Here is a 16474-nt window from a genome sequence, read left to right as displayed (position 1 = left end):
ACATGCGGGTCTCCAGCTGCAGGTGTTATGTCCTGGCCAACAGGGAAAGTCCATTGACACCTGATGGACTGTTGTGGGACATTGGTTATTTTGACTCCCTGATCCTGGAAGATGAGTCTTGCAGGTGGATTCCTCCCACCATCTGAACTTGCAGCTCTGAGCACAAAGGCTAAAAACCCCTGGCAAGAAGGAACAGTATCTCTGTGCTGCTTGGACTCTGGGGGGCACGGTTTCTAGGCCTCGGCAAGAGACCCCAGTACTCAGGCTGGGTTAGCCCTAAGGGATGTATAGAGCCTGTCTGTCATAGACGCTTCTATTACCTTTGGAAACTTACGATAGAAACCCATTGTGTATCTATGGTACCTGCATTAACCCTGTACATAACTTGCTGGTTTCCTTTTCCTGTTTAATAAACCTCTAGATAGTTTATTATAGGACTGGCTACAAGTGTTTGCTTTGGTGTGAGATTTAAGGTGTAACTGGCCTGGGGAAAGTGACTGGCCCTTGGGACTGGGCGTAGCCTGAATATTCCTGGGATTTGTGCCGCGAGCTGTCACAGATACGCGCTCGCCGGGGTGGCGAGACAGACCGAGGTCCCCCTGTGACTTCCTGGTTAGCCTGTGGTGCCACCTGAGCAGCTGGTTGGGGAAATCTAAGCCCAGAACTCACCCCATGTGGGGTATGTGCCCTGGTTCCTACCAGTGCCCTGAGGTTGGTACCAACGCGCTGAGCCACTGCAGGGCAGTGGGACACTGGCATGGGGGAACCTTTCCCTCACGGCCCCCTTCCCCCCCTGGGTTCCCTTCTTCTCCCATGATTTGGGGCCACGAGCCAGTGGCCAGCCAGGGAGTTTCCCACCCAGAGCCAGGGCAGGAGTTCAGTGAACACTTTTGTCTTGACCCACACCTGAGCCCAGGCTTCATGGGGACACGGGCACAGGGTGGGAGCCTGGAGTGCGTGGTATTGTGTCATCCCAGAGCCACAGGCCTGGCCCAGCTGGGAGCAGTGGGGCAGGATTTGCATGTGTTTTGTGTGTGTGGCAATGAGGCCTGGCCTGGGGCAGGGCGATTTGCATGGCCGGGGCAGAGTGTGTGTGGGATCTGGACTGGGCGCATTTGCATGGGCGTGTGTGTGCGATTGTGTCTTCCCAAGTGGTCGAGGGGGGGCTTTTACTGGACCCGCTTCTGTTGGCGAGGGCGACCAGCTTTGCCAAGTGTGTCTCTCGGTGTCTGCCCTCGCCTCAGCCGCCCTCCCCTCCCCTGTCTGTCTAATATCCTGGGACCCACACGGCAGCCACAGGGCTGGGGGGAGCTGTCATGGTCTTTCTGCCACTCTCACCACTGTATGTGAGAGAGTGTGTGTGATTGTGGCCTTGTGATAGTGTGTGAGCCTGTGATTGGGTGTGTGCACGTGATGGTGTGTGCGATGATTGTATGTGGTGTGTTTGTGCCTTTGTGCGATTGGGTATGTGTGATTGTGTATGAATGTGATTGTGCATGTCGGTGATTGTGTATTTGATAGTGTGTGTGCAGCTGATTGTGTGTGCGTGTGATTGTGTGTGTGTGTGCGATTGTGTGATTGTGTGTGCATGTGATTGTGATTATGTGTGTGTGTGATTCTGCAACGTGCTGTGCCCTGGAGGTGCTGCTGGCTGGCAGGGAAGCAGGATGTGGGCACAGGAGCCAGGTGGAGCCAGGCAGGGCCCAGCTGGGAGGAGATGCTGGCTGCTCACAGGCTCTCAAGGGTGCCAGGGCCTGGGGGATTCTGGGGAGGGCTAAGGACCAAGTGTGGCACCTCCAAAGGCTCCTTCCCAGCAGCCCGTGGGGGACCCGGATGGACGGACGAAGGGCTGGTGCACCCGTGGGTGGCGCATACACCCTGGCCAGAGGCTGCTCCCTGCGGACGCCTGCTGGCTCCTGCAGCTCTCAGTAGGGTGATGAATGGGTCCTCCCCGCCCAGGAGGGTCGCGCCGCCCCAGGGGCTGGCACTGCCCCTGGGTGCTTTGCCAGCACCAGCATTCCAGCTCAGGAGACGCCAGCCTGCACCCCCCTCCCCCCGAGAGCCAGCCGGATACAGATCTGGGCAGGGGGAGCTGCAGGAGAGCGAACAGTCACACACCAAAGAGGGAGGGCGCCAGCCTTCCCTTGGGCGCTGGGCACTGCCTGTGACTGTGCCCCTCCCTGGATCCGGCCTGTCCTGCCCACCAGAGAGGCAGCCTCTGGCCATGGCTTGCTTCAGGAGCCTGAGTGGCGCTCAGAAGTTTGTCCATGGGGAAGAAGCCAGGGGCTGCAGAAGGAGCCGGTGTCCTGGGGCTGGGGCTGCACCCACTTGGGTAACAATGAGGAGCCACCAGGGGCACAGAGAGATGCTGCCCCTGCCCCTGCTCCAGGGAGCAGGTGGCCCCAGTCAGCTGGAGGAGAAGGGCCGGGGCAGTTGCCCATGGGAAGGCCAAGGGGAGCCAGCTGGGCCTCTCGCCGCCTGCCCCAAACAGACTCCGCCCCCAGTGATCAGTTTGCCCATCACTGCAATGCAGCCACCTCTGGGGTGGAACATGGCAGCTGCTTCACAGCGCGCGGCAGCCAAGGACAGGCAGTGAGGAGGCAGCTCAGAGCCAGTGGGAGGGCGGCAGGATGGAATCGCCAGCGCTGGGTTTTGGCCAGGACACTGGGCTGACACCTGACTCCTGCAGAAAGTGCCTGGTCCTGCCATGAGCACAGGGGTCAGAGCCACAGCACTGCCTCTCAGCTGAAAGACGGCACCTGCAGCAGCACGGCGCTAGCAGTGACTGTGGGCAGAGAGCGCCCCCCACTGGGCCCCGTCCTGCTCCCTGCAGCATGGCGCCCCCTAGTGCCACTCGGGGGTCAGCAGTGACTGTGGGCAGAGAGCGCCCCCCACTGGGCCCCGTCCTGCTCCCTGCAGCATGGCGCCCCCTAGTGCCGCTTGGGGGTCAGCGGTGACTGCGGGCAGAGAGCGCCCCCCACTGGGCCCCGCCCTGCTCCCTACAGCATGGCGCCCCCTAGTGCCACTTGGGGGTCAGCGGTGACTGCGGGCAGAGAGCACCCCCCACTTGGCCCTGTCCTGCTCCCTGCAGCATGGCGCCCCCTAGCGCTGCTCGGGGATAGCAGTGACTACGGACAGAGAGCGCCCCCTACTGAGCCATCCAGGGAGACGTGTGCGTAGCAGCGAGGCAGCGGGCGTGCGGCTGGCAAAGGGGCCAGGCTGGAGCCCCACAGTGGGGCAGACGTCACAGGGTGAGACTGGCCGAGCCCTTGTGCTCTGGGCAGGGGATGCAGCTGTGGGCGGCTCCCTGAGTGGCGAGGCCCAGTGCGGCCAGCCAAGGGGCTGGATTGCCCGCAGCTCCCAGGGACCGAGTGCGAGGAAAGCCCCAGGCGGCACCTGGGGAAGCAGGCTGGGGTGCCCACACTGGGTGGCACAGGCCGGGGCTGGGCAGACGGACAGACTGAGCCCAGCACCAGTGCCCTACCCCCCCAGCTCGTCTCCCCAGCCCCCAGCCAGTCAAGGCAGGCGCAATGCCACATTCCCCCTGGCTCCGGGTCCTCGCGGGCACCACTTTGACCCCTGTTAGAGTGGAGGTCCCTCTCCCACCAGGTGTGGGCAGGGGAGCAGAGCAGAGGTGCTGGAGACGTGGGCGCCCGGGAGCGAGTGCGAAGCTGTCACAGCCTGTTGTCAGGGGCCAGGCCCAGCTGTCGCAGAGCCGGGCGCCAAGGGCAGGATGTTCTGTTCTCGCTGCAGCGCTCGGCCCCGACGCCCCCGCCTGGGATTTTAATAGCAGGTGGGGGAGGGGTGGTTCCACCTGCCTGGATTGTCTCCCTTGTCATTAGATGAATTTTGTGCTGGTGAAAGGGGCCTGACTGGCTGCTTCTGGGGGCTGAACCCCTGATTCTCCACAGTGGTACAACCTGGACCCCCCAGGTCTGCTGGTGCCCCCCATTCTCGACCTGCAGCCCCCAGCTATCCCAGCCCTGGGCTCCCCACCCCAGCCCCCTCCTAGCCCAACCCTGCCCCCCAGCTCTGCCAGTGCCCCTCACTCCTGACCCGCAGCCCCTGCTAGCCCAGTCCTGGCTCCTCCCCCCCTAACTCTGCCGGTGCCCCTGTAACGATGCTGGTTCTGGTGGGACCCAAATGAGGTGCCAATTCAGGACCAATTGCTCAAACAGGGCAGTCAGAGCCCAAGGCTGGGGTTTTTCCACCTCTAAGACAACCAAACCAGCCAGACAAAATGACTTTGGTTTCACCCCACTGGCTAACCACAAGTCACACAAGCAATTCCCTTAGACACTCCAGTCTCCCAGTATCACCACCGGTCCCACTCGTCCTGGGGATGAATGGTTATGAAAACCAACACCCCAGTAAAAGAAAAGGTTCTCTCTCGATCCCAAAGGACCAAGCCCCAGACCCAGGTCAATATACACATCAGGTCTTACCCACAAATCATGCTGTTGCCAACCCTTTAGAATCTAACATCTAAAGGTTTATTCATAAAAAGAAATATAGATGAGAGCTGGAATTGGTTAAATGGAATGAATTTCATACGGTAATGGCAAAGTTCTTAGTTCAGGCTTGTAGCAGTGATGGAGTAAACTGCAGGTTCAAATCAAGTCTCTGGAACATCCCCTGCTGGGATGGGTCATTCAGTCCTTTGTGCAGAGCTTCAGTTTGTAGCAAAGTCCCTCCAGAGGTAAGAAGCAGGATTGAAGACAAGATGGAGATGAGGCATCAGCCTTTTATAGGCTTTTCCAGGTGTAAGAACATTTCTTTGTTCTTACTGTGGAAAATTACAGCAAAATGGAGTCTGCAGTCACATGGGCCAGTCCCTGCACTTTGCTGAGTTACAAGGCGTATCTGCCTCCTCTCAATGGGTCAGTTGTGTCAATGATGGTCCTAAATGGGCCATCAGGCAGGCTAGGCAGAGCTAACACCAACTTGTCTGGGATGTTTCCCAGAAGCACAGCATAAGTTTGAAATACAATATTCATAACTTCAACTACAAAAATGACACATGCATACAGACAGCATAATCATAACCAGCAACCCATAACCTGGTCTCAGACACCTTATATAACCCCCTTTATACAAGATTTGGTGCCACTACAGAACCTTGGTTGCAACCACGTTCTATATCATCCCAGTTCAAATCAATAACATGACTGCCCCTCACTCCTGACCCACAGCCTCCTGCTAGCCCAGCCCTGGGCTCCCCCACTCCCCCAGCTGTGTCGGTGCCCCTGAATCCCGACCTGTAGCCCCTTGCTAGCCCAGCCCTGGGCCTTTCCTGAGAGAGGAGCCAGTACCCTGCCACGCTGGAGGCTGCACAGACACAGGACAGAAAGGTGGCTCCTGCCTCAGAGAGTGGGACCAGATCAGTGACAGACTAGAGACGACTGTGATGAAGTGGGACTGTTCTTACTGTTTCCTCTGAACACTGTGTAGGTGCCTCAGTTTCCCCTATGCAGTTCTTAAGTCTCCAGTGTGCATAAATGGCCGACACTCTGTCTCCTGGCAACAAATGGCCGGGGCCTTTCCCCTGCCCCCCGCAAGGGGATGCTAAAGGTGAACAAAGAGATCAGGTGCCCTCCTGGCCCGGGAAAGAGACAAAGACCAGAGAGGAGGGGCTGGAGGGGGTGTCAGTTTGGGGCTGGCTGGGGATGGGAAGTGAGGGCAGACGTGGGGGTCTGTCTCGCTGTCCCACAAAATGGACCCGACTGAGGGGTCCTGTTCTCTGTACCTACAAGCTCAGTTTTACACCCTATTCCTGTCATCGGATAAACTTGTTTTACTGGCTGGCTGAGAGTCACGTCTGACTGCAAAGTGGGGGTGCAGGATCCTCTGGCTGCCCCAGGACCTTGCCTGGGCAGACTCGCTGTGGGAAGCGCACGGAGGGGCAGAGGATGCTGAATGCTCCAAGGTCAGACCCAGGAGGTGAAGCCGTGTGAGCTTCTTGCCCTGCAGACAGTCTGCTCTGAGGGAGAGGGGGCTCCCCAAGTCCTGCCTGGCTTTGTGGGGAGCAGGTCCAGAGCATCGCCCGGGGACTCTGTGACACGGACACAGCCACTTGTTCTCGCGCCTCCCCCAGGCTCCGGCAGGAGTCCCCAGAGCCCCGACTCCCCACTGCTCTAACCACTCGCCATTTCCTCCCTGAGCCCGGACCGGACCCAGGAGTCCTGGGGCCCGTTTCCCTGCTGAGCAGCAGAGGTGCCACCCATCCTGGGGCACAGGAGAAGCCAGTGACCTCCTCACCCTGCTCCGGGCTGGACACACGGGCAGCGCTAAGGTAGGGCGGGGGTGGGGGTGGGGACAGCATTGGGGGCGGAGCCAAGGAAAGACCCTGTTTCCCCGCCCGGCCAGGGCAGAGCTGGGGCAGCAAGGGATGGGCCAGATCTGCCTGAGGCTCTGGCCTGGTGATTCAGGGGGTCCCCTCCCCCCAGGCCCAGCCCCAGCCACACCTGTTGCTGTTTATCGTCACTGTTTGCTCAGGGTAATGAAAGCTGAATAGGCGAGAACCTGGCAGCCGCATCCTGGTGCACGCCCCGCCAACAGGGATCTGGGCCTTGGCCCGGGGAGAGGGGGTTGCCAGCCTGAGGCCAGCCCCCCCTTCATTGTGGCTCTTTACCTGCCCCCTCTTGGAAACACCTGTGTTGCTCTGGTGACATCGCTGCCATGGGGGTGGGCTGGTTAGGTTGGCACCCCCGGCGTTGGGCAGTGCCAGGCTAACACGCTGCCTTGCCCGGGAACGGGGTTCAGCAAGCTGGTGTGCCTGGCTTGGAGCTTCCTGATTCGCTGGCTGCGACGCCACGCCCGGCCCACTAACTCTCAGGAGGTGCTGGGCACCCCTTTATATTAACCGCATGTCGCCGTCTCCCAGCACCCAGCCAGGTCCCTGGCGCATGCAGCACACACTGGGCAGGGGCACTTGGCCTCCGGCTGCCTGGCCTGTCTGAGGGGGGCTATGCCCTGGCACTGGGGAGGGAGTGGGGTCCCCCTAGCTTTCCCTTGGGAGGAGGGTGCTGTGTGGATTGACTGCGCCAAGACAGGGTTCCCTGTGGCACGGTGCCCCGCCTTCAGTCCCAGTGTTGGCTGCTTGGCCTAGGAGAGCTGTGAGCCATTCCAGCTCTGCCATTGACTGCGTGTAACACTGCCCTGCCCTATGCCTCAGTTTCCCCAAATGCACCGTGGGAGTGCCAACTTTCCCTGCCCCCCCGGCTGCATTGAGGGTCAAAGCTCATTCTCGGTCTGTTTGCAGAGGCTCATCCAGCAGGTGCAGCTGCCTCCTTCGGGGGGCAGGGGGTAGGAGGGATCCATGTTCGTGGAGGCAGGTGTGTCACCAGGAGTTGGGGCTGAGCCTATGGGGTGCGGGGTTTGAGTGTCAGGCCAGAGACTTTGCCCTGGGCCCTGTGTCAATGGGGCGCTGGCAGGGTGCAGGACACCAGGAGGATGGGCTCAGGTGCCTGGGGGTTGCTGGGCACAGGAGCAGCTGCAGATTCCCCTGTGTGGGCGGCACCGTGCCAGGTTCCTGCTCTAGCTGAGGAAAACAGCCTGGAGAAGACATTCCTGGCCTGGCGGAACAGCTGCCGATTGAAGGGTTAATGGCTCGGCTGCCTTGCCAGCCCCCGTGGGCCCTGGGGAGCTGGGGGAGCGCGGCCTGGGGCGCGCTGGGCGGGGTGAGGCGCAGGCCGCTGGTAGGCTGGTGGGGTGCACGTCCCCACTGGCGAAGGGGGCCCAGGGAGCTCAAGCTGCGGCTGACGAGACAATGGGCCAGCGGGTGCCCCCTCCCCAGCCCCCTCACCGGGTCCAAGGGGCACCCAGGGCTCTGCGGGTCCAGGGCTCTGGGGATTCAGGAGGCATGACCAGGCTGGGCCTTTCCCAGTGTTACACCCTCCTAGCCCCTCACTCCTACAGCCCCCAGCTGGCAGGGAGGGCAGACGGTGCCCGGAGACCCCCTGTGCCCAGTTGGCAGGGTGCCCGCGAGGGGCTGGGTGTCTTTGCCTCCTTTGGGATGGAGCCCAGGGTCTCCAGACAGGCTGGGTTATAGAGCATAGGCTCTAATGCAGGCTGGAGAGACCCCCCAGCCCTGTCTCTGAGCCCCGGGGGACTTGAAGGGCTCCCATAGGTGTGTCTGGGACTTGGCCCCTGGGTGGCGAGTGCTGCCCGTGCTGGTGTCAGGCCCTGTGCGCACCTTGGCAGTAATCCACTGGCCGGGAGAGCGGCAGCTGGTGGGGCTCTGGTGACCTTCACACGGGATTAATTCCCATGGGAACAGGAGCCGGCGGGTGACTCCATTTCCCCATTGCGGGCAGCGCATCGAGCACGGGGCGAGGAGCACAGGCCGCGCCGGGGTGTGTGTGTGGCATCTAGGAGCCTGTCGCAGCCTAGTGGGGGTAGCAGCTGGCTCAGTCCCGGGGCATGCGGGCACAGCCCGTGGCAGTCATGACGTGGCAAACATAACGAGGTGCCCCTGCTCAGGGGCCCTGGGGGAGGGGGGTGCACAGGGTGGGGGGACAGTGCCTGGGTGCCAGGGTCTCTGGAACGTGCCCCGGGGAAGGTCCCGCTGTGTGTCCTGGCTCCAGGCAGGACCCCAGCTCCAAACATAATGGCTGCCCCCCGCCCCCCGGGCGCTATCTTGGGCAGGGACCCAGCACACTCAGTACAGAAGGAGCTCAGTGGGGCTGAGCCCCAAGCTGCCTCACCCCCACCCTCCACTTAGAGCAAAGACACACTGGATGCTTAGCACAGCCCCCCCAGAGCGGCTGCCCCCCCCCGATTCCCGGTCACAGAGACACCCATCCATGTACCGCTCTGCCTCTAGGGCACCAGGCAGGGGGAGTCTCCTAGCAATGAGGCCAAATGTCCAGAGGGAGAGACATCAGCAGAGCATTGTGTCAGGGGGGCGCCTGGGGCTGGGCAAGTAGGGGCTGCGGGTCGGGAGTGAGGGGCACCAATGGAGCTAGTTTGGGGGAAGCTTTGCCAGCCCCTGCCCCCTTGATTTCATCTTCATGCTCCCCAGATTCCCTGGCACAGAGCAGCAGGCGCTGGGTGGGCCAACAGGGTGCAGCAGCCCCAGGCAAAGCACGTCAGAGCCACTCCCCATATGCAGCGGGAGGGGGGGGGGGGGCTAATCCCAGCAACATCTGCCAGCCTGTTTGCAGTCAGAGGCGCTGCTGTGAGCGCAGGCGGGGGCTGGGTGCATGGCCAGTGGAGTGGGCCTGGGCTCCGCCATGACGGGGTGTGTGGATGGGGGTGCAGTGGGGGTGGCAGGGGTCAGCGTGTCTCACTGCATGCACAGGCCGGCACAGGGCATGTGTGTGAGCACATGCATGTGCACCGCGGGGCTCGGCGTGACCGCTCCCCGGTGTCCCTGGAGCAGAGAGGCACAGGGCGGCCTGGCCACTGGGGAGTGGGTCAGCTCACCAGGCCCTGATCTGGGGCTCATGGGGGCCGAGACGGGTTGGCTGTGGCAAGCCCTGCAGGATAACGGCCTCGCCCAGCCCTGGGTGAATTTGCATCCCTTCCCAGTAGGGTGAGTCTGCAGGGAAATGAGGCTGCCCGGGGGCTGCACCAGCCCTGATCTAATCAGCCAGACCCTGCAAATAAAAGCCACCTGTGTCTGCGCTGGTGGCAGGAAACAATCCCCAGAGCAAACACAGCACCCGGCAACTGGGAGCAAGATAAACAGGGCCTGGCCTCAGCTCCATCTGCTGGGGGCGGAGGGGGGCAGCTCCCCACACAGGCCCCGAACTTCCCTCCCCACTGGAGGTTGCGCAGAGCAGAGCGACACACGTGTGAGACCAGCTCGGAGCTGCCCTCTGACTGTCAGAATCCACGGGGCTGGGGCTGAGATGTGGCACCCAGCCAGATCACTAGGAACACGGGCCCTGGCTCATAGCACTGGCCATGGTGGCCTGCTTCCTGCTGCATTGATTCAGCCTAGCTAACCCAGAACCCGCCTCCTGCTACATTGGTTCAGCCCAGCTAGTCAAGAACCAACCATCTGAAGCTTTGGTTCAGCCCAGCTAGTCTAGAACCATACCTCCTGGTACATTGGTTCAGCCCAGCTAATCTAGAACCCCACCTCCCGCTGCATTGGTTCAGCCGAGCTAGTCTAGAGCCAACCTTCTGAAACTCTGGTTCAGTCCAGCTAGTCTAGAACCACACCTCCGGCTGCTCCGGATCAGGCCAATGGCCCATCCTACCTCCTGTCCAACCATTCACTGCTCTTAACCTGTGTTTTCCATGGAGCTCAGGGCAAAGCTCCATCCCCCACCCCAGCACCGCCCAATGCCCACTGCTGTTGGGGTGGGGTGTCAGCCAGCTCCCCTCCAGGCACCACCCCAATGGGGTGGTTTGGGGGCTAGAATGAGAACCCTGCAGCAATCTCTGCTCTAGGGGGAAGCAGAGAAGCAGCCAGGCTGTCAGTGTGCGCAGACGGCCCCCTCCCCTGGTTATGTTGTCACCCCTCACCGACCCCCCCGCCACCCGAATGCCCTGCTGCAGAGAGTCCCACAGGGTAACGAGGCAGCTTTTCCTCCCACCGATCCCGGTCAATATCACTGAGGGGCCCCCTGCTCCATGCTCTAATCCCCTCCCCTGTTGCCTTGCCTGGCCTTGAGCCCGTCCCCAGCTCTGCACTGCTGGGGTCTGAGCCTGGGAAAAGGGGCTGCCCTGGCCTCCGCTGTCCCATGAGCTATGGGGGATCCTGCTTCTTCCCTAGAACCGGCTTCCTCTCTGTCCCCTCCCCCCCGCAGGCCCAAGAGCTGCCCCCTCTCCCCTCAGGGCAGCCTCCCCGAAACTCCAGCTCCTGCCTTGCATCCAGTCTCTGACCTGCTGCGTCCCCAGGGAGGGTGAGATCGGCCCAGGCCCCCGGGGCAGGAGGGGAAGGTGGCAGGACAAGGCCCTGGGGCGGGAGGGAAGGATGGCAGAAGTCTCAAGAGCCCAGCCGGTCAGCGAGCCCCGGGCCCGCTAATGAGCTGCCATCAGCAACTGCCCTCGAGGCAGACAAGCCCCCAGCCCCGTGTCTGTTGCCTGGAGACGCCTGCTGCTGGCAGCGTGGCTGCATGGGCAGCCAGGCCAGGAGCTGGCTTGTTCCAGGGGACAGGGTGGCATCGCTGCTTGGGGTGCTGGGGAGCGGGCGAGGCCGATCCTGCCCTCTGTGGGTAAAGTCAACCACTCCCTGCCACTGCCCCTCCCCAGCTCCATGCAACGCCCAGCCAGAGCCGCTGGCTTGGAAAGGTGCCAAGGTCCTGGTGCCCTGGCTGGCACCAGGGCCCTGGCATTGCCTTCAGAACCCTCTGACTTTTTGCATCATCCCCTCCCACCGGCCAGGAACACTCCCTGCTCCCAAGGGATGCCCTTCCCAGCCCCCCCAAGGGGCTCCCAGGCTGGCAGGAGGAGAGATGGTCGAAGCACCCACAGCAAAGCCAGTGCCCTGCCTGTGGGGTCCCGCTCCCAGTCCTGGGCCTTTGCGGTTGCTCCCGTACCCGGCCGAGAGCCTGGCAGGGCCCCACCGGACCCTCGTCCCCACAGTGAGGGACGTCCGGCTCCGGGACCCGCACGCTGCCCCCTGCATTAGAAAACACCCAGCAAAGCTGGTTCCCGGCCCCCCATGTCCTGGCCCTGCCCAGGTGTCTGCGCCCGGGCGCAATCCCTGCCCTCCTGCGCCCTCCAGTGGGGCTTTGCGGGATTGTCCGCTCGGCCCGAGCTGCCGGGGTCACGGCAGGAGCAGGGGCAGCCGCCCTGTGGGGAGCCGGCGCCTGTCACCCTGGGCTCGCAGAGCGCCCGTATCGCCCCACTGGGTGGGGAAAGGGACTCGCCTAAGGTCCCACGGCAAGTCAGTGGCGGAACAGGGCAGGGAACCCAGGAGTCCTGCCTCCCAGCCAGGGGCTGCTCCAGGCACCAGCACACCAAGCACCTGCCTGGGGCAGCGAAATGCCTAGAGCTGCCCCTGCTCCCAGCCCCCCCGCCAACCAACACTCCCTCATCACCGACTAGGCCAGAACGGCTCTTTGGGGGCTGCTCCTGGTCTCCCAGGAGCCCAGGGGATCCAGACGTTTCCTAGGGGCGTTCCCAGACAGGCGTGCCCCGTCCCTGCCCCTTCCCCGGGGCACCTTGCACACCCCAGCCGGCAGCCGGCCGGTGGGAGAGGAGACAGGCTGGGGCCAGTTTGGGGCTGGGGCCGGGCCCCAGGACAGGAATTAAAGGCAAAACTGCTCCCAGGTGGCTCCTTGTTTAACCCAAACGGTCCCTCCCCAGACAGGGCGGCCTTGGCCTCGCTGGAAAGCCCAGTGCCCCCCGGGGTGGGATGAGGGGCGCAGGGATGAGAACTGGGCACATGCATTGCCCAGCAGCCCAGCCCCACCCTGGCAGCGAGAAAGGGAACCCCCAGAGGGGCCTGATTGGAGCAACGGGAGGGAGAATCCCCGGAAATCTGCTCTATTCTCTCCCGCTCCAGCTTGCTAGCCTGGCTCCCACTGCGGGGCCAGCCCTGAACAGCACCCCCTGCTGGTCACAGACTAGAGCAGCACGTGGGGCTGCAGGTGAGGCGCAGGGATGGGCTGATCCCTGGCCCAGTGCTGTGACCCACCGCCCCAGCCTGACACTGCCGAGGTGGGAGACAGGCTGGGGAGAGGGTCTGATGTGGGAGGTGGGTGGGCCAAGCCCCCCCCCCCCCAATAGCTCCAGGACAGTGAGCCCTGGGCAGGGAGCCTGGCACAGCTTGGCATCAGTGACCCAAGGAAGGGAAGCGTCTGCCCCAGCATCCCCTGGCCTCCACAGTGGCTTTTCGTCAAGTGGCCCAGCAAGCAGCGCAGCTCCTGCCCCCCCCTTGACACCACTGTCCCCCCCCCGGTTGATGTCCTACCTGGCCCCGGCTCTGCCCCTAATCCCCCCAGCGCGAGCGCATTGTGCTGCGGGAGAAAGGAAAGTGGAGTGTCAGGCGCTTCTCTATTGTGTCCCTGAGCTCCAGAGCGAGCGTGGCCCAGCACTTTCCATTGTGCGGCCCGGGCGGCTGATCCCCCCACAATGGTGGAGGGGACTGGACAAGCCGGCGCCTGGCCCCCCCCAGGTTCCCCCCGCTGACTCAGCCCTGCCTGCTTGTGCACACGCTGCACTGAGCCGCCGGCCTATAAGAGGCCCTGGGAGACCCCCAGCCCCGCAGCGCCACCCTCATCTTTGTGCCCTGCAGACCAAGTAAGTACCAGGCTATGAACCCCCCGGGCCCCTGCAGCCGCCCCCCCCGAGACTCTCTGAGGGCGCTTGGGGGGGACAGTGCAGCTGGCACGTTGGTATTTTGGGGGTGGATCCTGGTTTCAGGGACTTGCCCATGTTCTTGGCTGTCCCCTGCCTCCTCCCCCCCACCCCCGCACACCCACTCCTGCCCCGGCACAGGATAAGGGAAGCTGCGGGGGCAGAGCCTTCCTATGAGGGCACATCTGCCATGCACCCCGATAACCCTGCCATGGAGTCACCCCATTGCTGCATGAGCGTCCCAGTGGGTGCTGGGACCAGGAGCCTGCCAATGCCCTGCCTGCTGCCCTGCTTTTAGGGTGGAGGGGGAGCTCCTGGGGGGGAGCAGCCTGCAGCAACATCTCTGCAGCGTGTCCACAGCTGCGTGGCCCAGCCAGAGCCCCTTCCTGCCTTTGTCCGGGGACACGGCCTGGGTGCAGCCGGGCTGCAGCAGGCAGGGGTGGCTCTAGCCATTTTGCTGCCCCAAACACGGCGGCACGCCACGGGGGGTGCTCTGCCGGTCGCTGGTCCCGCGGATCCGGTGGACCTCCCGCAAACGTGCCTGCGGAGGGTCCGCTGGTCCCACTACTCCAGTGGACCTCCCGCAGGCGTGCCTGCGGATGCTCTACCGAAGCCGTGGGACCAGCAGACCCTCCGCAGGCACGTTTGCGGGAGGTCCCCCGGAGCCACCTGCTGCCCTCCTGGCGACTGGCAGAGCTCCCCCCGCAGCATGCCACCCCAGGCATGCACTTGGCGTGCTGGGGCCTGGAGCCGCCCCTGGCAGCAGGAAGGATCCGTGGGCCCAGGCCCTGGGGCAAAGGGGCACTAGGCTGCAGCAGGGCCTGGCTGGGGAAGGCTGAGGACATGGCGGGGAGAAAGAGGAGCCCCTCCGGTCTGGGCTGGGGGGCATCTTTCCATGGGCGGCCCCACAGCTTTATGGGACAGATGCTCAGCCCGTTGGGGGATCCAGGCACCATTTACTGAGCCATCGTCCGCCCCCATCCATGGCCTCCCCTGGATCCAGCCATGGGCAGGAGCCTCCCTGGGTGGGGCACAGGAGCCCGCTTGCTAGGCACTGACCCAGAGATGGGATGATCCTACCCTGGCACTGGGGAAGGAGGGGCCCCTGTGGGGCTGAGCCGTGGGGCTGCTCTGTCTTTCAGCCCCAGTGGCTGCACTGTCCCCTGCTTGATGGGGGGAAGGGCAGGGCTCACAGCAGGACCCCCCCATACTGCCAGCCCCTGTGGGCAGTGGGATGGGGGGCCAGTGGGGCTGGGCCTCGGGTGACGAGGGCAGGGGAGGTCTCAGCTGCTGCCACACCTTTGCTGGAGGAGTTCTCCGATGAGTTGTGTGCCACCAGGGTCGACCCTGGTCCCCCCACCCCCACCCCCAGCTGGCAGGCAGGGCTGTTGCGCTCCCAGCTTTCCTGAGAGGGGCTGAGAGCCCTGGGAAGAGATGGGAATGGGACAGGCGGGCACAATGCAACCTGGCTCCAGCACAGCTCTGCTGGTGCCCCTCCCTCCTGACCCGCAGCCCCCTGCTAGCCCAGCCCTGGGCTCCCCCATCCAGCCCCTCAATCCTGAACTGCAGCCCCTGTTAGACTCCTCCCCCTCCACAGCTCTGCTGGTGCCCCTCACTCCCGATGTGCAGCCCCCTGCTAGCCTCTGGGCTCAGCCCCCCAGCTCTGCCAGAGCCCCTCACTCCCGAACTGCAGCCCCTGCTAGCCCAGCCCTGGGCTCCCCCACCCAGCTCTGCCAGTGCACCTCACTCCTGACCCGCAGCTCCCTGCTAGCCCAGCCCTGGGGTCCATGCCCCTAACTCCTCAGTCCCAACACGTAGCTGCCCCAGCCCTCGGTGCTGCTATCCCCCCTCGGGGCAGAGGCAAACCATGGGGCCGGTTGAGCTGTAGGAACCCGATTCCCCTGTGGGCCCAGCTGAGAGTAGTGCCCTGCACTGGCTGGCACCGTGTCGCTACGGGGGGCCAGGGCGGAGGTCTCGTGTGGTTGAGGTGGGCTTTGTCTCTGCAGCTGGAGAGCTCCCAATGACCAGCCCACCCATGGAGGCCCTGGGCCAGTTCAAGCTCACGGTCTGGGAGGAGGAGAATTTCCAGGGCAAGCGCAGCGAGTTCCTGCTGGAATGTCCCAGCATCATGGACCGTGGGTTCCGCAAGCTCCGCTCCATCAAGGTGGAGAGCGGCCCGTAAGTGCCCAGGCCCCAGCCCCATCCACCCCGGGCCCTACGTGCTGGCAGCTTCTGTCCCTCTCCGTCTTCTCCCGCGAGCCGCCAGGCAGGGGTCAGAGCACACGCCTGGGTCCTATCCTGAGCTCGGCCACGGACTCGCTGGGTGACCTTGGGCCAGTTCCTTCCCTGCTCTGGGTCTCAGTTTCTCCTGCTGTGAAATGGGCGCATGAGGGTGAGGGACGGGATCCCTCCCCCCAGGCAGTGCTGAGGGCAATGGGCAGCTGATCTGTCCAGGTGGGGGAAGCCCAGACTGGGCCCCTTGGCAGTCTGCCCTGCCCCCTCCTCCCAGGGACTCTGCTTTTGGGGGCATGTTCCTGAAGATGTGCTGGTGCTGCTGACACTGTCCCTTCCCCCTCTCGCACAGCTGGGTGGGCTTTGAGTACCCAGAGTACCAGGGGCAGCAGTTCATTCTGGAGAAGGGTGACTATCCCTGCTGGGAGGCCTGGAGCGGAAACAGCGGCTACCGAACCGAGCACCTGCTCTCGTTCCGGCCCATCAAATGTGCCGTGAGTCGTACTCGCCTTCAAACACGTGAACATGCCCCCCACCCTGGCTCGTCCCCATCTCCACCCACGCGCCCAATACGCTGGCCCAGGGGCCACGGCACAGCAGGGGGCCTGGGGCCAAGGAGACAATGGGACGGCTCACGGAAATCTCATATCATCTTCATGCCTGGGTGATGAGCAGGGATGGATAGACAGAGGGGGTGTCTAGGGATAGATAGGTAGATAGATAGATAGATAGATAGATAGAGGGGTGGATGGGGATAGATAGATAGATAGATAGATAGATAGAGGGGGTGGCTGGGGATAGATAGCTAGATAGATAGAGGGGGTGGCTGGGCATGGATAGATAGATAGAGGGGGTGGATGGGGATAGATAGATAGATAGATAGATAGAGGGGGTGGCTGGGGATAGATAGATAGATAGATAGATAGAGGGGGTGGCTGGGGATAGATAGAGGGGGTGGATGGGGGGATGAGGGGTTGGGGTAAAG

General features: G+C 63.1%; 1 protein-coding gene across 1 annotated transcript in view; it reads left to right on the top strand.

Annotated features, from left to right (window-relative positions):
• Window positions 1-13120: 13120 nt before the first annotated feature.
• CRYBA2 (crystallin beta A2) overlaps window positions 13121-16474 on the top strand; it is an 8945-nt gene continuing 5591 nt past the window's right edge. Inside the window, exons 1-3 of the mRNA XM_032791633.2 lie at window positions 13121-13200; window positions 15264-15435; window positions 15842-15983. Coding sequence (XP_032647524.1) covers window positions 15278-15435; window positions 15842-15983 — 300 coding nt within the window. The 5' untranslated portion in view covers window positions 13121-13200; window positions 15264-15277. The remainder of the gene's footprint in view (window positions 13201-15263; window positions 15436-15841; window positions 15984-16474) is intronic.

Source organism: Chelonoidis abingdonii, chromosome 10, assembly GCF_003597395.2.
Source record: "Chelonoidis abingdonii isolate Lonesome George chromosome 10, CheloAbing_2.0, whole genome shotgun sequence".
In the NCBI taxonomy this organism is placed as follows: Eukaryota; Metazoa; Chordata; order Testudines; family Testudinidae; genus Chelonoidis; species Chelonoidis abingdonii.
The sequence above is the reverse complement of the archived record's forward strand: the minus strand, read 5'-3'. Positions and strand labels throughout refer to the sequence as shown.